General features: G+C 47.1%; 1 protein-coding gene across 1 annotated transcript; it reads right to left on the bottom strand.

Annotated features, from left to right (window-relative positions):
* Positions 1-1,615: 1,615 nt before the first annotated feature.
* On the bottom strand, positions 1,616-18,510 carry naglu (N-acetylglucosaminidase, alpha). Its single transcript, XM_031902281.1, has 6 exons — positions 17,876-18,510; positions 9,777-9,924; positions 9,076-9,222; positions 8,907-8,992; positions 6,674-6,930; positions 1,616-3,508 (listed from the first exon to the last, which is right to left on the bottom strand). Exons 1-6 carry the CDS (start codon positions 18,280-18,282, stop codon positions 2,274-2,276), a joined length of 2,280 nt encoding a protein of 759 aa, XP_031758141.1. The 5' UTR covers positions 18,283-18,510; the 3' UTR covers positions 1,616-2,273.
* Between the last annotated feature and the right edge of the window lie 2,384 nt (positions 18,511-20,894).

Raw genomic sequence — 20,894 nt, 5'->3', positions numbered from 1 at the left:
ACATGGGAGTAGGAGAAACAATAGGTTAGCTGAAAGCAGTTCTAATGTGAAGTGCTGGCTGAAAGCTCAGACTCATCCCACACAAGCAGAGCAACCCCATTCCTTTTTGTCTCAGTAACACATCTCATAGTCACGGACTGGAATCTGAGCTGACTTGGAACATTCCGCAGTGGAAAGCCATGGGCAATTCTGCTATCCCTATATGCAGGCCAACATATTTATATAGAGACTGGCCCCCCCCCCCCCCCCCCCCCCCAAAAAAAAAATCACGAAAGTTAGTGTAGAACCCTATTGAGTGTTGTACTTTTTCTGAGTGTAAGGGGGTACTGCAAGCGAGGCCGTTGCCAGTTTGTCCAAGGGGAGAATATAGGGGATCAGAGAACCCTGTCCCGTTTCTCAGTCTGTGATCTCATCCCGCCTAGCTACAGCCTGGGAAGGGATACGGTTGGCTGGCTGCCCCAGTGCACGTCTGGGAGAGGTGTGCCTAAGCTTTGGAGCCAAAAATCTAGGGGCGGGCAAAGCAGTTTATAAAGGGAGCCCCTGCTGTTGTTTGCCAGTGCAGAGAGAGAGAGATCCAGAGTGAGCAGCCAGTACAAAGTGTGGTGTGTTCAGACTTGAAAGAATAAAAGTCTACTGGGCTACCAGGGAGTATAAAGTCCTCTGTGGAACTCTGTGTGTGTGTCCCCTGGAGTGAACAGGTATTGCCCAGTTGCCTGCTACATGGGAGCAGCCACCCCTTTCAACAGGGAAGGTACTCTGGGGCAGGTAGCGCTACCTGGGGGGACTTAATAGCTCTTGGGGAAGCGACTGAACTGATTTAAGGGTTGGGGTCTATCCAGATCCAAGTTGGGGCTGGGCAATTACAGAGACTGTGCCAGCAGTGGATAGCCTACACAAGTTCCTCAGGGCAGGATTATCAGTCATCCCTAAAGCTGTTCTACTTTCTATTTCAAAAGTTATATAAAGTTTGATATTGCTGCAAACCTGTGTGATTATTCCTATCGGGAACCCCCTTGAGGTGTGTTCCTCAGTGTCCACTAGGTGGAGGCACTGCGCTGTTTCCCAGTTCCCAGTATCAATATTTCACTGAGAAGACACATCTCCTGTATATACAGCCCAATATTAAGTGAATGTGCTAAGAAAGGGTTACATTAGGTCCCCCTGGTTCCAAGATCACTTCCCTGAACTAATGGGAGGGAACAGTTAGCTACAGCACTCCAGTCTTTGACCTAATCCTTACACTGGGACGATTTTATCTCTAAGGAGTAGCGCTCCACCTGCTGTTACTCTCTGGAAAATTGTTGAGGTTGGGGCCCTCCTGCTGTGGGCCTTCACTAGGCGCTGCTGGGTCACCTCTTTAGCAGTTCGGCCACTGTTACCCAGGGTTTCATATCCCTATCTGGTTGCAAGTTAAGGTAGGTGCTATTTAAGATGAGGCGCAATGTGAGGCTATTTGTTGAGGTCCCCCCCCCCCAGTATAAGAGTCCGAAAGCATGGCTGCTGATAGCCCATTTATACTTAACCTTTCCGGTTTGTCCCTTTTAGGTTCAGCCTGAATGGTTTAAAAGCAGGGATGAATAAAAACCTGGTTCCCAAATCCAAACCAAAAAGCAAACACAGATGAAGCCCATTCTTTTATTTGGTGTGTATACATTACTGTATTTACTGCCATGGAATTGGTGCTGCACGGTATTATTATACTAATATACCACTAATTAAGAGAAAAATTGTAGGTAGAACTATTGGTCACAGGAAAAGATAGGAATGGAGCAAAAAAAAAAAAAAAAATATATATATATATATATATATATATAACATTATATAAACCAAAAAAAAAAGTAAATTTAGCAAACATTCCGTGCAGGGTCAGTGATTCAGTGCAATTAGTCTTGGTCATGAGTCGGAATTCTTCAGGCAAAGCTCTGAAGGTTCTAGCTCTTCATTATGGTGTTAAATCTAAAGCGAGGGGCCATTTTGTTGCAGAAGAGGAGGCTGGCACTTCACATATATGGCCTTAGCAGAATGGGCTGCAATAGAGAAATGGTCAGGAACCGATTTTGAAAAACATGGAAGGGGAGGAGGGAAGAAGAGTCAGGATCCATTCCATCCCCACAATTTGTACCAGAAAGGACGGAAAATAGAAAAATACTTCTGTATAAAAATCAATGCGCAAAAGAAAAACTCCTCATTATAATAAAATCCCAAGAATTTCTGGAAGGAAATAAGGCACCGGAGGATAAAGTCATATTCGGCGACTCATAGACGTCCCCTGGTTACAGGTTCAGCTCGAGGCCCTTATTCCTGCGGAGGAATCGCTTTCGGGCGTACGGCTGGTACTTCAGATAGATCTTATTGGCTATCTCCAGGGTGTCTCCAGTAGGACTCGCCATGTACTCCTTGCCATTGTACACAAAGTCTTCTTCTAGGACAAAGACAGCCTTGTTGAACTTGTCCTGATTAAAGTGCTCCCCCTTGTTGAGGCTCTGAACGAGAAACCAGACAAAGAGGCCCCAGCGCTCGGTGTAATAGTCCTGCACCAACCCGCCATATTGCTTATTGGCATAGTCCAGGATGTTCCCCGTTGGCCCCCATAAGGTGATCTGGTTGCGCGCGTTCATGTCATACAAAGCCGCTTCGGCCGGAGTGGACGCCATTGATTTCGCTGCTTTTAGCCACGAGCCCAGCAGGAACCCGGGTTGGCTGGAAAGAAGACTATCAAGCTCAGGTAGAAGGTCATAAACCAAGACCCCTCCTGCAGTCATCAGCTGTTGAAGAGACTTTTTCCCATAAGCCTCCTTAATTTCCAAGTAATACTCGGAGACCAACTGCTGCACGGCCTCCCTAGTGATATCCACCAAGTCGTACAGGAAGGTGGCGCTCTTTCCAAGAGCGAAGGACGCGTTGTGCATGAACCTCCATGCCTCGTATATATCCGCCTTGTTATAGCAAATATCCGTGTTCATATTCAGAGACGGCCTACGTACCAGCGGGCTATGGTTGTGGTTGTGCAAAATCTGGGTGCAGTTGTAGACGCTCCTGAGGAGTATCTGCCATGCCATCCTGGCATCTGTATTGCTCTGCCCGTAGCGTCTGTCGGAATAATTGGAAATCCATTTGGTCAGGTTGATGGGTTGCGAGCTCCAACCGATTTCGTTCATAAACTCGTATATCATGTCATTCTGCTCAATGCCTTCAGGGGTTAACCCTGTGCCCACCATTGTAGAGTTGGGAAACTTGGCGGCATCAAAGGGTCCCCTATTAACTCCTTCTATGTTTCCAAACAAACCATGGTTCCCCCCAAAGTTATTAAGCATGCACCAGATGAACGGCTGGCCGTAAAAAGACTCTGTCGTTAGGTAAACGGGCACAGTCTCTGCGAACAGGTCCAGCACGATGATTCGGCCGATCGGCGCGCCGTGTAACAACGCCTTCGTCTGAGCCGGCTGCCAGAACGATGGGTTGTTTATAAACAGCCAACCTTGCATCAGCCATATGGCGTCCGGGTCAACTGCAAAGATAAGGATATTGCAAGTTATGGAATGCATCAAGCTGATTGATTTATATAAACCTTTCTGTATCCCACAAATGTACAGGGCTGTCCAACCAACACAGAGCCTTATGTGTAACGTCACTTATAGGGGTAGTTCCCCTTTAAATTAATTTAGTATGATATATAGATTGTAAGCTCTTATATGGATTGCAAGCTCTATGGGGCAGGGACCTCCATCCTCTTGTGTCTTTGACTCTTAACTTATTGCAACTGTATCTTGTATTTATTTATTTATTGTTATACTGTGTATTTATCTATTATTATCTTAATAACCCCGTTTGTATTAATGTATTCTACTGTACAGCGCTGCGTACATAAGTAACGCTTTATAAATAAAGCTATACATACATGTAGAGGGTGATATTATATTAGAAAATGGTCTTCATTTTTTATTATTTGTGTATTTTGCATTATTAACTCTCCAGTTTGGAATTTCAGCAGCTATCTGGTTGCTAGCATCCACATTACCCTAGCAACCAAGCAGTGATTGGAATGGGAGACTGGAATGTGAATAAGAGAGGGCCTGAATAGAAAGATAAGTAATAACAAATGACAATAACAGTAACATTATTGCCTCTCAGAGCAATATTATGGGCTGCTGGGGGTCAGTGACCCCTATTAGAAAGCTTGAAGGAGTCAGAAGACAATTCAAAACTGAAAGCAGAAGAAAAGTCAACTTGTATTCATAGGGATCAAGGTGGCCAACCCCAAACAGCACGAGGACCAATTACTGGGTCCTGACCCATAGGGCAAGAACCCCTGTCCTACTGGGAAAGCAGGAAGAGGAGCAGCTGACTTGTACTAATGGGATTTGGGAGGAATATGTTAATAAAAACAATAAAACAAAGCAAAGTCCTTGTAATAGAGATGTATAATGCAATGAAAAATGCTTGTTTTGACACAATTTGACCCCTTTAAATAGTTTCAGTAACAAGGGGGGGCACCTGGGGCTACACTTTGGAGACAGTGCCTGTATAGGAGTGTGTGGGGGTCAGTGCTGATAGGAACAGGAGCTTATAATGAATCAAAAGGGAATAGATAGGAGGCAGCAAGGGATGGACAATGGAAGGCAATCTCCCATAGACTCCACTGTAAGCAAATAATTCACAATTTTAAAAATGTTTTTCCTTTTCCTCTGTAATAATAAAACAGTACCTGTACTTGATCCCAACTAAGATATAATTACCCCTTATTGGGGGCAGAACAGCCCTATTGGGTTTATTTAATGGTTAAATGATTCCCTTTTCTCTGTAATAATAAAACAGTACCTGTACTTGATCCCAACTAAGATATAATTACCCCTTATTGGGGCAGAACAGCCCTATTGGGTTTATTTCATGGTTAAATGATTCCCTTTTCTCTGTAATAATAAAACAGTACCTGTACTTGATCCCAACTAAGATATAATTACCCCTTATTGGGGGCAGAACAGCCCTATTGGGTTTATTTAATGGTTAAATGATTCCCTTTTCTCTGTAATAATAAAACAGTACCTGTACTTGATCCCAACTAAGATATAATTACCCCTTATTGGGGCAGAACAGCCCTATTGGGATTATTTAATGGTTAAATGATCCCCTTTTCTCTGTAATAATAAAACAGTACCTGTACTTGATCCCAACTAAGATATAATTACCCCTTATTGGGGCAGAACAGCCCTATTGGGTTTATTTCATGGTTAAATGATTCCCTTTTCTCTGTAATAATAAAACAGTACCTGTACTTGATCCCAACTAAGATATAATTACCCCTTATTGGGGCAGAACAGCCCTATTGGGATTATTTAATGGTTAAATGATCCCCTTTTCTCTGTAATAATAAAACAGTACCTGTACTTGATCCCAGCTAAGATATAATTACCCCTTATTGGGGGCAGAACAGCCCTATTGGGTTTATTTAATGGTTAAATGATTCCCTTTTCTCTGTAATAATAAAACAGTACCTGTACTTGATCCCAACTAAGATATAATTACACCTTATTGGGGCAGAACAGCCCTATTGGGTTTATTTCATGGTTAAATGATTCCCTTTTCTCTGTAATAATAAAACAGTACCTGTACTTGATCCCAACTAAGATATAATTACCCCTTATTGGGGGCAGAACAGCCCTATTGGGTTTATTTAATGGTTAAATGATCCCCTTTTCTCTGTAATAATAAAACAGTACCTGTACTTGATCCCAACTAAGATATAATTACCCCTTATTGGGGGCAGAACAGCCCTATTGGGTTTATTTCATGGTTAAATGATTCCCTTTTCTCTGTAATAATAAAACAGTACCTGTACTTGATCCCAACTAAGATATAATTACCCCTTATTGGGGCAGAACAGCCCTATTGGGTTTATTTCATGGTTAAATGATTCCCTTTTCTCTGTAATAATAAAACAGTACCTGTACTTGATCCCAACTAAGATATAATTACCCCTTATTGGGGCAGAACAGCCCTATTGGGTTTATTTCATGGTTAAATGATTCCCTTTTCTCTGTAATAATAAAACAGTACCTGTACTTGATCCCAACTAAGATATAATTACCCCTTATTGGGGCAGAACAGCCCTATTGGGTTTATTTCATGGTTAAATGATTCCCTTTTCTCTGTAATAATAAAACAGTACCTGTACTTGATCCCAACTAAGATATAATTACCCCTTATTGGGGCAGAACAGCCCTATTGGGTTTATTTAATGGTTAAATGATTCCCTTTTCTCTGTAATAATAAAACAGTACCTGTACTTGATCCCAACTAAGATATAATTACCTCTTATTGGGGCAGAACAGCCCTATTGGGTTTATTTAATGGTTAAATGATTCCCTTTTCTCTGTAATAATAAAACAGTACCTGTACTTGATCCCAACTAAGATATAATTACCGCTTATTGGGGGCAAAACAATCCTATTGGGTTTAATTACTGTTTAAATATTTTTTTTAGTAGACTTAAGGTAGGAGATCCGAATTATGGAAAGACCACTAAATCTGGAAAACCCCAGGTCCCAAGCATTCTGGATTATGGGTCCCATACCTGTACACCTAATAGTCCAAGGTGAATGATATCATCCATAGAATAAATTGAATAAATGACATGTGTAGGAGCGAGACACCGCCACCCTTTACTCCCTGTTACCTTTTGCCATGGATTTGAATATAGCGCCGCTGACTGCGGACAAGTAGCCGGGGTCGGACGACGTGGGGGACATCTCATTGAATGTGTCTGCGCTGTAGATATGGTCAGTGCCAAATGACTGGACCATCTGGCTCAGGAAGAGTTCCCCAATCCACTGAAACAGGGGATCTTCTGGATCCAGGAGGTAACTACAGGAATACGTGCAGTTAAAATTGCTCCATCCGCCCAGTCTGCTCACAGTGACTTTGGGGAAAACCCTACGAGACAAATATTAGCAACTATTATCTACCTGTATGCTGATCAGGAGTCAGAACCAGCAGTGCAGAGAAGGGAAAGGGACAGACACAGTGACAGTTACACATAACTATAAACCCAGTGAGAATGAGGAATGAATGGGTATTGGGGAGTTGTATCAGGAGTCAGAACCAGCAGTGCAGGGAAGGGAAAGGGACAGACACAGTGACAGTTACACATAACTATAAACCCAGTGAGAATGAGGGATGAATGGGTATTGGGGAGTTGTATCAGGAGTCAGAACCAGCAGTGCAGGGAAGGGAAAGGGACAGTGACAGTTACACATAACTATAAACCCAGTGAGAATGAGGGATGAATGGGTATTGGGGAGTTGTATCAGGAGTCAGAACCAGCAGTGCAGGGAAGGGAAAGGGACAGACACAGTGACAGTTACACATAACTATAAACCCAGTGAGAATGAGGAATGAATGGGTATTGGGGAGTTGTATCAGGAGTCAGAACCAGCAGTGCAGGGAAAGGGACAGACACAGTGACAGTTACACATAACTATAAACCCAGTGAGAATGAGGGATGAATGGATATTGGGGAGTTGTATCAGGAGTCAGAACCAGCAGTGCAGGGAAGGGAAAGGGACAGACACAGTGACAGTTACACATAACTATAAACCCAGTGAGAATGAGGAATGAATGGATATTGGGGAGTTGTATCAGGAGTCAGAACCAGCAGTGCAGAGAAGCGAAACTTAACACTTTCTTTAGAAGAATGTACTGATTGGACAATGACAGGCCCATAGGCCTGTGTACAGGAGTAGGTGCCCCCCAGTACAGTGGGTGTCGGTAGCAGTACCCGCGTGCCTTAACAAGTAGCTGTGTCTCCACCTTCTGCATGTGGCCACAAGTTCCTCTTTGAACTGACTTTGCCCTCACTGGGTTTGATCCTTGTCTCTGCTCTAGATCTGCCCCCAGGGGGGTGAAGTCAGGGCCTGTACATTTTGTACCACAAACAAATAATGTGACTACAGATAAGGGACAAACTGTTAACCGTTAGTATCATATAGAGAGTGATATTCTGAGACAATTTGCAATTGGTCTTCTTTTTTTAATATTTGTAGTTTTTTTTAGTTATTTCCCTTTTTGTTCAGCAGCTCTCTGGTTGCTAGGGTTCAAGTTACCTTAGTAACCAGGGAGTGGTTCAGATGAGACACTGGTATATGAATAGAAAGTTATAAAAAGTAACAATAACAATAAAACTGGAGCCTCACAGAGCAATAGGGTGTGGCTGCCGGGGTCAGTGATGAAGAATAAGGCAAATAATTCAAAAACTATAACAAAGAAATAATGATGACCAATTAAAAAGTTGCTTAGAATTAGCTGCTCTGTAAACTACTAACAGTGAACATAAAGGTGAACAGTCGGCCCTGCTGTGGCTTTTTGCATATTCAGTGCAGCTGAGGATGCTGGGAATTGTAGTCCCCCTATAAATTATGTGAGAGTGATAAGTGCCTGTGATCTGGGGGGGTGTCAGGCTGAATGTCGGGCATTGATGAGGGGTCCATACTATCTGAGGAGCTCTGCCCCAACTGAACTGCAAAGCTCAACCTGTCTGGCTGCTGACTGCACTGACAGCAACACTAGGTCATGTGATCATTACAGGTCACAAGATTTCAATACCATGTAAGGAAGGAGAGGATTATGTAAATCCCTGTGAGAGCTCCGCCCCCGAGGGGCGAGGCAATCCTGTCGACAGATTTTGTTTCCTGTCAGGCAGATAAATTCTACAGAAAACGAGTTATCTAGATGTTTCTACGATAAACTAATAACACTTCTGTCATTTGTTATCTAAGAGAATGTTTTGGTTTTTTTTTTACACAATACTTCCCCTTTAAACGTTCTCCATGTCAGGCTGTTGTATATGAAGCATTAATGGGTGAGGGGGCTCTAACAATATTCCTGCTACTGGGGCCCCTTGGGGGCTTTACCTCAGGATCCCCTCCGGGATGTGTCCGGCAAACGCTGGTAACACGGTGATCATTCCCAGGGATCTCATACGCTCAGTGATCTGCAGCTGGGGGTACAGAGGGGCACGGGGGGGGTTAAGGGGAGACAAACACATCAGCGGATTGGCTAGAAATAAACACGGGGCATTACCTGCAGGGACAGCCGCTTCTCCATCCATGAAATGGACAAAGGGCCCCCCCACGTGTGAATATTCCCCATTCGCCCCCATGCCAGGAACGCCGGCCCAGTGAAGAAATCAAAAATCTCAGATTCATTCAGACCCAATGATAAATATACCTGGAACGTAAAGACAAGCAGGTAAAGTATAGGGCCCCTACTGAGCCATAAACATCCTGTAAAATATATCTTTATAAGTGGTGCTTAGTGATGTCATTGGTTCTTATATCCTTATCATTTACAGTAGGGGGTACAGTATCCCTTATAATACATGAGTGATACTCAGAGTTCCCTGTATAACTCAGCCTGCAGCCTTGTGCCTTTATATGGGGGGCACAGAACCCCTCAGTGACTGCTAATATCCTTATCATTTACAGTAGGGGGTACATTATCCCTTATAATACATGAGTGATACTCAGAGTTCCCTGTATAACTCAGCCTGCAGCCTTGTGCCTTTATATGGGGGGCACAGAACCCCTCAGTGACTGCTAATATCCTTATCATTTACAGTAGGGGGTACATTATCCCTTATAATACATGAGTGATACTCAGAGTTCCCTGTATAACTCAGCCTGCAGCCTTGTGCCTTTATATGGGGGGCACAGAACCCCTCAGTGACTGCTAATATCCTTATCATTTACAGTAGGGGGTAGCTGCAAATGTTCATCACTTACTTTATACCAAATGGCTTCCTGGCCGGTGAAAGCGAGGGGCATGTTGATCCCGCTGAGTGCCATCCAATCAATCTCTTTCTCCCAGCGCGCCCAGTCCCACCACACAAAGGAGTAGCTGGAGGTGCAGACATTCTGGTAGTAGTGGAATCTGGAAGCAATGAGATCTGTTAGCAGGATGTCGGAGTTTGGCTAAAGGGAAAGTAAATAAACAATTATTAATACAGAAAGAGCAAACATTGGAGAGAAAGAGATAAACTGCGCTCCTACCTATGGGGGTAGATAACAGGGGCCAAGAAAGGGGTCTGTTTAAAGGGGTTGTTCACTATTCTAATACAATCTGCAATTGGTCTTCATCTTTTATTATTTGAAATTATTTTACTTTTTTTCTGCAGCTCTCCCGTTTGGAGTTTCAGCAGCTATCTGGTTGCTAGGGTACAAATTACCTTAGCAACCAGGTAGTGGAGAGACTGGAATATGAAGGAGAGGGGTTGAATAGAAAGATAAGGAATATAAAGTAACAATAACAATAAAACTGGAGCCTCACAGAGCAATAGGGTTTGGCTGCCGGGGTCAGTGACCCCCAGTTGAAAGCTGCAAAGAGTCAGAAGTAAATAATTCAAAAACTATAACAAATAAATAATAAAGAGCCATTTGAAAAGTTGCTTTGAACTGGACATTCTTTAACCTTTTCTAACTTAAATGTAAACCAATGCTAAAACCCCCTACTTGCTCAGCCGAATCCTTTGTATAAGGTTCAGCCAAATACCACAACACAACATAGAATCGACAGTGGGCAGATAAAGGGTTAAATATAAAAGCTGCCGGAACTCAGCGGAACTGATGGCAAACACATTGCAATGGGACACGGCAGTTGGACATTTGCCCAGGGGCCGGGGTGCCCAGACTGTGCCCACGTGGCCACTACTGACACTTTCCCATTGTGCCATAATGGCCTCCTGAGTTCTCTGGGTTCTGCATGACTGGGCCCTAAAGGCAAAGTTAAACACATAAGATTAATGGCAGCCCCATGTAAGGCAGGCAGAGGCACATTATACAGGGTGGGGGGTCAGGGGGGTGCGGGAATGACTTCCAGGTGTCGGGCAGGAATTTGAGGATTGGGCAAGAGTGGAGCAATATTTATGTCCCCTGCAAGGAGCCCGGGGCCCCAAGCTGTGTATAGTCAGGATTTAGTTGTGTAACAGAGCTGGGGGTATCGGTGCAGCTGCCCCCACACGGGGGTTATTATATGTATTGCCACACTCTGACCCCAGATGTAGAAACGCAGGCTGAGCTCGGGGCCAATAGAATCGGGATTTAGGGGTGCCAATGTCGCCCCCCCCCCCCCATAGATGAGCACAGGGCGGCTAGACTGTCAGACAGTTCAGCCGCACGGGTCACTTCCTATTGGTTGTGGGATGGGGGCGGCCCACCAAGTGTCTGGGCTCCGGCTTCTTCTGTAGCTCAGACTGCTGAGGATTCCAGTGGCTCAACATTGGGTCGGACCCTCACGTACTCATAACGAGGTCATTAACACATGCAAATAGTGTCATAGTGACATCATCCTGCTATAGTTCCACAGTATTTATATAAATAAGCATTTAAAGGGGAACTCCGCATTCAAAACCAAAATTTGTTAAAAAGCCCCACACACTATCACTGTAGTGATAGAGATCCTGGCAGGGGAGGAGGGACTAAAACACTGATGTTACAAATTGTAACAACTTCTCCCCAGCTTTCAGACAGCATGCAGGAACTACATAACCCACAATGCATTGCACTGGGATGTTCCTTTCCTTATTGACATCACGTGTGCAGCAGGGGATTGTGGGATTGGGAGGAGGCAGGCTGAGGACAGGCGACTATTGTTACATCTTACTGGAGTCTCAGCCAGTAGCCAGTCAGATCAGCAGGGGAACAGGGGGGCGGGGCTTGGGAAACTGTCCAAACCAGATTATTACATTAAAATCATGAAAAAGATGTGTATTTCTTAATTGATGTTTACTATGTTTACTTTTAAAAAACATCAAGTTGGGTTTGGGTGGAGTTCCCCTTTAAGTTCCCACAGCTTAGTGCTCTGCCCAGGGGTTGGGTTCTGCCAATTAAACACAAAGGTATGAAGTTAATTGCCCCCCCGCCCAGAAATACCCCGTGTGTACAGCCCAGCAGCACAGCCCAGTGAGACACGGCACATACGGGTTCAGTGCCCGGCAGCCACAGCGGCTCAATCACATTCCCACAGTCACATGAGCAGGGAAAGAGGAAATAAAACACTTTTTGGTTCACTTCACTTGTCTGATATTGTATTGTGCAACTCACTGGGCTAACATCACCTGACCCCTTCTGCTTCCTGCGCTACTATAAGGATTGTGTCAGCTCAGCAATGTGTTACAGATCATCCTCAGTCACCCCTGCAGTCTCCTACTGCTTCTAGAGTCAGAACCAGCAGTGCAGGGAAAGGGACAGACACAGTGACAGTTACACATAACTATAAACCCAGTGAGAATGAGGAATGAATGGATATTGGGGAGTTATATCAGGAGTCAGAACCAGCAGTGCAGGGAAGGGAAAGGGACAGACACAGTGACAGTTACACATAACTATAAACCCAGTGAGAATGAGGAATGAATGGATATTGGGGAGTTATATCAGGAGTCAGAACCAGCAGTGCAGGGAAGGGAAAGGGACAGACACAGTGACAGTTACACATAACTATAAACCCAGTGAGAATGAGGGATGAATGGATATTGGGGAGTTGTATCAGGAGTCAGAACCAGCAGTGCAGGGAAGGGAAAGGGACAGACACAGTGACAGTTACACATAACTATAAACCCAGTGAGAATGAGGAATGAATGGATATTGGGGAGTTGTATCAGGAGTCAGAACCAGCAGTGCAGGGAAGGGAAAGGGACAGACACAGTGACAGTTACACATAACTATAAACCCAGTGAGAATGAGGAATGAATGGGTATTGGGGAGTTGTATCAGGAGTCAGAACCAGCAGTGCAGGGAAGGGAAAGGGACAGACACAGTGACAGTTACACATAACTATAAACCCAGTGAGAATGAGGAATGAATGGATATTGGAGAGTTGTATCAGGAGTCAGAACCAGCAGTGCAGGGAAGGGAAAGGGACAGACACAGTGACAGTTACACATAACTATAAACCCAGTGAGAATGAGGGATGAATGGGTATTGGGGAGTTGTATCAGGAGTCAGAACCAGCAGTGCAGGGAAGGGAAAGGGACAGACACAGTGACAGTTAAACATAACTATAAACCCAGTGAGAATGAGGGATGAATGGGTATTGGGGAGTTGTATCAGGAGTCAGAACCAGCAGTGCAGGGAAGGGAAAGGGACAGACACAGTGACAGTTAAACATAACTATAAACCCAGTGAGAATGAGGGATGACTGGATATTGGGGAGTTGTATCAGGAGTCAGAACCAGCAGTGCAGGGAAGGGAAAGGGACAGACACAGTGACAGTTACACATAACTATAAACCCAGTGAGAATGAGGGATGAATGGGTATTGGGGAGTTGTATCAGGAGTCAGAACCAGCAGTGCAGGGAAGGGAAAGGGACAGACACAGTGACAGTTACACATAACTATAAACCCAGTGAGAATGAGGAATGAATGGATATTGGGGAGCTGTATCAGGAGTCAGAACCAGCAGTGCAGGGAAGGGAAAGGGACAGACACAGTGACAGTTACACATAACTATAAACCCAGTGAGAATGAGGGATGAATGGATATTGGGGAGTTGTATCAGGAGTCAGAACCAGCAGTGCAGGGAAGGGAAAGGGACAGACACAGTGACAGTTACACATAACTATAAACCCAGTGAGAATGAGGAATGAATGGATATTGGGGAGTTGTATCAGGAGTCAGAACCAGCAGTGCAGGGAAGGGAAAGGGACAGACACAGTGACAGTTACACATAACTATAAACCCAGTGAGAATGAGGAATGAATGGGTATTGGGGAGTTGTATCAGGAGTCAGAACCAGCAGTGCAGGGAAGGGAAAGGGACAGACACAGTGACAGTTACACATAACTATAAACCCAGTGAGAATGAGGAATGAATGGGTATTGGGGAGTTGTATCAGGAGTCAGAACCAGCAGTGCAGGGAAGGGAAAGGGACAGACACAGTGACAGTTACACATAACTATAAACCCAGTGAGAATGAGGAATGAATGGATATTGGGGAGTTGTATCAGGAGTCAGAACCAGCAGTGCAGGGAAGGGAAAGGGACAGACACAGTGACAGTTACACATAACTATAAACCCAGTGAGAATGAGGAATGAATGGATATTGGGGAGTTGTATCAGGAGTCAGAACCAGCAGTGCAGGGAAGGGAAAGGGACAGACTGACAGTTACACATAACTATAAACCCAGTGAGAATGAGGAATGAATGGATATTGGGGAGTTGTATCAGGAGTCAGAACCAGCAGTGCAGGGAAGGGAAAGGGACAGACTGACAGTTACACATAACTATAAAACCCAGTGGAGAATGAGGAATGAATGGATATTGGGGAGTTGTATCAGGAGTCAGAACCAGCAGTGCAGGGAAGGGAAAGGGACAGACTGACAGTTACACATAACTATAAACCCAGTGAGAATGAGGAATGAATGGGTATTGGGGAGTTGTATCAGGAGTCAGAACCAGCAGTGCAGGGAAGGGAAAGGGACAGACACAGTGACAGTTACACATAACTATAAACCCAGTGAGAATGAGGGATGAATGGGTATTGGGGAGTTGTATCAGGAGTCAGAACCAGCAGTGCAGGGAAGGGAAAGGGACAGGCACAGTGACAGTTACACATAACTATAAACCCAGTGAGAATGAGGGATGAATGGGTATTGGGGAGTTGTATCAGGAGTCAGAACCAGCAGTGCAGGGAAGGGAAAGGGACAGACACAGTGACAGTTACACATAACTATAAACCCAGTGAGAATGAGGGATGAATGGATATTGGGGAGTTGTATCAGGAGTCAGAACCAGCAGTGCAGGGAAGGGAAAGGGACAGACACAGTGACAGTTACACATAACTATAAACCCAGTGAGAATGAGGAATGAATGGATATTGGGGAGTTGTATCAGGAGTCAGAACCAGCAGTGCAGGGAAGGGAAAGGGACAGACACAGTGACAGTTACACATAACTATAAACCCAGTGAGAATGAGGAATGAATGGGTATTGGGGAGTTGTATCAGGAGTCAGAACCAGCAGTGCAGGGAAGGGAAAGGGACAGACACAGTGACAGTTACACATAACTATAAACCCAGTGAGAATGAGGAATGAATGGATATTGGGGAGTTGTATCAGGAGTCAGAACCAGCAGTGCAGGGAAGGGAAAGGGACAGACACAGTGACAGTTACACATAACTATAAACCCAGTGAGAATGAGGGATGAATGGATATTGGGGAGTTGTATCAGGAGTCAGAACCAGCAGTGCAGGGAAGGGAAAGGGACAGACACAGTGACAGTTACACATAACTATAAACCCAGTGAGAATGAGGGATGAATGGGTATTGGGGAGTTGTATCAGGAGTCAGAACCAGCAGTGCAGGGAAGGGAAAGGGACAGGCACAGTGACAGTTACACATAACTATAAACCCAGTGAGAATGAGGGATGAATGGGTATTGGGGAGTTGTATCAGGAGTCAGAACCAGCAGTGCAGGGAAGGGAAAGGGACAGACACAGTGACAGTTACACATAACTATAAACCCAGTGAGAATGAGGGATGAATGGATATTGGGGAGTTGTATCAGGAGTCAGAACCAGCAGTGCAGGGAAGGGAAAGGGACAGACACAGTGACAGTTACACATAACTATAAACCCAGTGAGAATGAGGAATGAATGGATATTGGGGAGTTGTATCAGGAGTCAGAACCAGCAGTGCAGGGAAGGGAAAGGGACAGACACAGTGACAGTTACACATAACTATAAACCCAGTGAGAATGAGGAATGAATGGGTATTGGGGAGTTGTATCAGGAGTCAGAACCAGCAGTGCAGGGAAGGGAAAGGGACAGACACAGTGACAGTTACACATAACTATAAACCCAGTGAGAATGAGGAATGAATGGATATTGGGGAGTTGTATCAGGAGTCAGAACCAGCAGTGCAGAGAAGGGACAGACAGTGACAGATGGATATTGGGAAGTTGATTAGAATTAGGGATGCATTGGATTCAGTTCGGGATTCGGCATATTTTGCAGGATTTAGACCTGGCTGAACCGAATCCTTAAAATCACGAAATTAGGTTTTGAATTCAGTTTGGTATTTGGCCAAATCTTTCACAAAGGACTCAGGGTTCGGCGGATTTGGTGCATCCCTACTTAGGATCCCATTTTCTTTTATAAAGCAAAAAAAAAAAAATACCCTTTTTGGGTTGAGTTCCCCTTTAAAGACACAACAGCTTCAGGCTTGGGAATGGGTTTAGAATTCAGTAGATTTTCCGTGTGGATAATTGGAGCCCTGAGGCTAATGGCATGTAATGTCGGGGGTCCTGAGGCTAATGGCATGTAATGTCGGGGGTCCGCAGGGTCACTATCTCTGATATTCAAACAATTCGGCCCCGGGCAGCAGTGTTAGAGCTCAGGGCAGGGCTGTAGGACATGGGTGGGGGGGCAGTTACTGACATATAAATGCCCTGGGAATCACTATCAGCGTAACCCCGGGCAGCAGTGTTAGAGCTCAGGGCAGGGCTGTAGGACATGGGTGGGGGGGCAGTTACTGAAATATAAATGCCCTGGGAATCACTATCAGCGTAACCCCGGGCAGCAGTGTTAGAGCTCAGTGCAGGGCTGTAGGACACGGGTGGGGGGGGGCAGTTACTGACATATAAATGCCCTGGGAATCACTATCAGCGTAACCCCGGGCAGCAGTGTTAGAGCTCAGTGCAGGGCTGTAGGACATGGGTGGGGGGGCAGTTACGGACATATAAATGCCCTGGGAATCACTATCAGCGTAACCCCGGGCAGCAGTGTTAGAGCTCAGTGCAGGGCTGTAGGACACGGGTGGGGGGGGGGCAGTTACTGACATATAAATGCCCTGGGAATCACTATCAGCGTAACCCCGGGCAGCAGTGTTAGAGCTCAGTGCAGGGCTGTAGGACAGGGGGGCAGTTACGGACATATAAATGCCTGGGAATCACTATCTGCACCTCCTGTGCCTAAGCGGGGCCTCACTGCTCTCCCTGTATAACGAATAAAACGGATTCTGCGATACGGTTTGGGCCCCTGATAAATAAGGTTAAGGGCCACAGATCTATAATAATGGGTATACATTAGCCCAGTCTGGGCCCTTAGGGGCTGCACTTATTACCCTCTCATTGGCGCCTGTTTCCATTTAGATTGTAAGTTCTATGGGACAGAGACTCCTTTCCACCCCCATGTAAAGTTATATTGAGATTCATCTCCCAGAAACCTTATTCTGGGGGCGACAGCAGCCCAAACACATCCAACCCCCTAAGATAAGGTTCTGGCAGTTGGGCTGTACATCCCTATGGGCTCTAATTGCACGGGGACCTTGGCCCGAGAAATATAAATCTGTTCCCCCGGATATTGGGCTCTGGCACTGAAACACATTCACTACCATGTTACTTCCCCTTTAAAACTGAGATGATAATAATAGGGATGCACCAAATTTTTTCGGGATTCTGCAGAATCCGTCACGGTGGGTTTGGGGGTTCGACCGAACCCAAAAAAGTGGGTTCGGTGCATCCCTAGTTAATAATAATAATAATAATGAGGTAATAAAATTATGAAATAATAAATGGATATTTAATAATATCCACTAATAATGCAATAAATAAAATTTGAGATGTTAATAACGAGCTAATAAATAATGAGAATAAATAACAAGATAATGAAATAAGATGATAATAAGATAAATAATGAAATAATAAATGAGAATATAAACACTTAGATAATAATGAACTAAAAAGGGAGGTAATAATAAATAATGAGATGAAATAATAAATAATGAGATAATAAATGAGAATATAAACAATTAGATAATGAACTAATAAATGAGATAATAAAGAAGTAGATAATAATAATAACAACGATCCAATCAGGCTGAAGGCATTACCTGTGGGGGGCGGAGCGAGTGAGGGGGGCGGGCACAGGGGGAAGGGCCGGCGGCAGTTGCAGTTGGGCCCCTGACCAGGAGAGGTGGGCCCCACAGAAGGCTTTCAGGTAGGTATAACAGCCCGAAGCTGCGGCCACCCCACTGCTCCCCACAACCAGCACTGTGCCCCCGGCCCCGGAGCTGAGCCGGTAGGTGTCCCGCCCTCCCTCAGCCAATGAGCTATTGACAGTCACTGAGAATTCGCTGGCCCTGCCCCCGAGTAGCCGTGCGAGCAGCTCCCGGACCGCCGCAGTCTGTACATCATCGCCCTTCTGGGGCTTCAGGTGGGACAGGGCGGGGAACACACGGGTCGGTACCACAGTCTCACTGCAGCTCAGGAGAAGCAACACCAGCAGCGCCGCTTTCATTGTGGAACCCTCGGTTGTCACTGTCTCCTCATAACTTCACAGAACTGCCAACCGTAACATGGCTGTGGAACCCTTGCTGGTCACTGTCTCCTCATAACTTCACAGAAGGTGCCAACCATAACATGGCTGCCGGCGCCTCCACTCTCCGAGTCTGAGGGGACAAAGTAGCCAAATCCCCTCTCCCAGTGAGTTCCAGCCGCAACACTGAGGATCTGACAGAGAATCTCTGTATTAGCCTGGTGGGCGGGATGTGGGCGGGAACGTGACGCGTGTAGGGCGTGTCCATTTACCACTATTGAGCTAAAGGCCCGCCCTCGGCCAGCACCACGTGACTTTCTGAGAGACTCGGGTGTCGGGAGTTGGAAAGCTGCGGTACTGAGGTGCTGCCTGGGGTAATACCGTGGCGGGGTTAATACAGTGACTAAACCCGGGGGGGGTTTGGTAAGATCCCAGGGTTCTCCTTGTGAGGGGGAGTGGGGTGGGGGCTGTTACAGGCATGTACTTGAGGCAAACTGAGGGGCTCACGGGCCCGGACTGGCAATGTGTAGGTTCTGGCTAATGCCAAAGGTGCCAGGTAACTGTGTATTGGGCTGGTGGGGGCTGTTTGGGCCTCTGTGAAATGAGACGCCGGCGGTGGACAGTGGGCTGTGGGGACAGCAGGGGTATATGTAGAGGGGGCTGTGGGGGACAGCAGGGGTATATGTAGAGGGGGCTGGGGGGAGAGCAGGGGTATATGTAGAGGGGCTGGAGGGAGAGCAGGGGTATATGTAGAGGGGGCTGGGGAGAGCAGGGGTATATGTAGAGGGGCTGGGGGGAGAGCAGGGGTATATGTAGAGGGGCTGGGGGGAGAGCAGGGGTATATGTAGAGGGGGCTGGGGGAGGGGAGGGGTATATGTAGAGGGGGCTGGAGGAGAGCAGGGGTATATGTAGAGGGGGCTGGGGGGAGGGGTATATGTAGAGGGGGCTGGGGGGAGAGCAGGGGTATATGTAGAGGGGGCTGGAGGGAGAGCAGGGGTATATGTAGAGGGGGCTGGGGGAGTGCAGGGGTATATGTAGAGGGGGCTGGGGGGAGAGCAGGGGTATATGTACAGGGGGCTGGGGGGAGAGCAGGGGTATATGTAGAGGGGGCTGGGGGGAGAGCAGGGGTATATGCAGGGGGCTGGGGGGAGAGCAGGGGTATATGTACAGGGGGCTGGGGGGAGAGCAGGGTATATGTAGAGGGGCTGGGGGGAGTGCAGGGGTATATGTAGAGGGGGCTGGGGGGAGCAGGGGTATATGTAGAGGGGGCTGGGGGGAGAGCAGGGGTATATGTAGAGGGGGCTGGAGGGAGAGCAGGGGTATATGTAGAGGGGCTGGGGGAGGGAGGGGTATATGTAGAGGGGGCTGGAGGGAGAGCAGGGGTATACGTAGAGGGGGCTGGGGGGAGGGGTATATGTAGAGGGGGCTGGAGGGAGAGCAGGGGTATATGTAGAGGGGGCTGGAGGGAGAGCAGGGGTATATGTAGAGGGGGCTGGGGGGAGTGCAGGGGTATATGTAGAGGGGCTGGGGGAGAGCAGGGGTATATGTAGAGGGGGCTGGGGGGAGTGCAGGGGTATGTGTAGAGGGGCTGGGGGGAGGGGAGGGGTATATGTAGAGGGGGCTGGGGGAGAGCAGGGGTATATGTAGAGGGGGCTGGGGGGAGTGCAGGGGTATATGTAGAGGGGGCTGTGGGGGAGAGCAGGGGTATATGTAGAGGGGGCTGGAGGGAGAGCAGGGGTATATGTAGAGGGGGCTGGAGGGAGAGCAGGGTATATGTAGAGGGGGCTGGAGGGAGAGCAGGGGTATATGTAGAGGGGGCTGGGGGAGAGCAGGGGTATATGTAGAGGGGGCTGGGGGGAGAGCAGGGGTATATGTAGAGGGGGCTGGAGTGAGAGCAGGGGTATATGTAGAGGGGGCTGGAGGGAGAGCAGGGGTATATGTAGAGGGGCTGGAGGGAGAGCAGGGGTATATGTAGAGGGGGCTGGAGGGAGAGCAGGGGTATATGTAGAGGGGGCTGGGGGGAGTGCAGGGGTATATGTAGAGGGGGCTGGAGGGAGAGCAGGGGTATATGTAGAGGGGGCTGGGGAGAGCAGGGGTATATGTAGAGGGGGCTGGGGGAGAGCAGGGGTATATGTAGAGGGGGCTGGGGGAGAGCAGGGGTATATGTAGAGGGGGCTGGAGTGAGAGCAGGGGTATATGTAGAGGGGGCTGGAGGGAGAGCAGGGGTATATGTAGAGGGGGCTGGAGGGAGAGCAGGGGTATATGTAGAGGGGGCTGGGGGGAGTGCAGGGGTATATGTAGAGGGGGCTGGAGGGAGAGCAGGGGTATATGTAGAGGGGGCTGGAGGGAGAGCAGGGGTATATGTAGAGGGGGCTGGAGGGAGAGCAGGGGTATATGTAGAGGGGGCTGGGGGAGAGCAGGGGTATATGTAGAGGGGGCTGGGGGGAGAGCAGGGGTATATGTAGAGGGGGCTGGAGTGAGAGCAGGGGTATATGTAGAGGGGGCTGGAGGGAGAGCAGGGGTATATGTAGAGGGGGCTGGGGGGAGGGGGGGTATATGTAGAGGGGGCTGGAGGGAGAGCAGGGGTATATGTA

Source organism: Xenopus tropicalis, chromosome 5 (genome assembly GCF_000004195.4).
Source record: "Xenopus tropicalis strain Nigerian chromosome 5, UCB_Xtro_10.0, whole genome shotgun sequence".
NCBI classification, from domain to species: Eukaryota; Metazoa; Chordata; class Amphibia; order Anura; family Pipidae; genus Xenopus; species Xenopus tropicalis.
The sequence above is the reverse complement of the archived record's forward strand: the minus strand, read 5'-3'. Positions and strand labels throughout refer to the sequence as shown.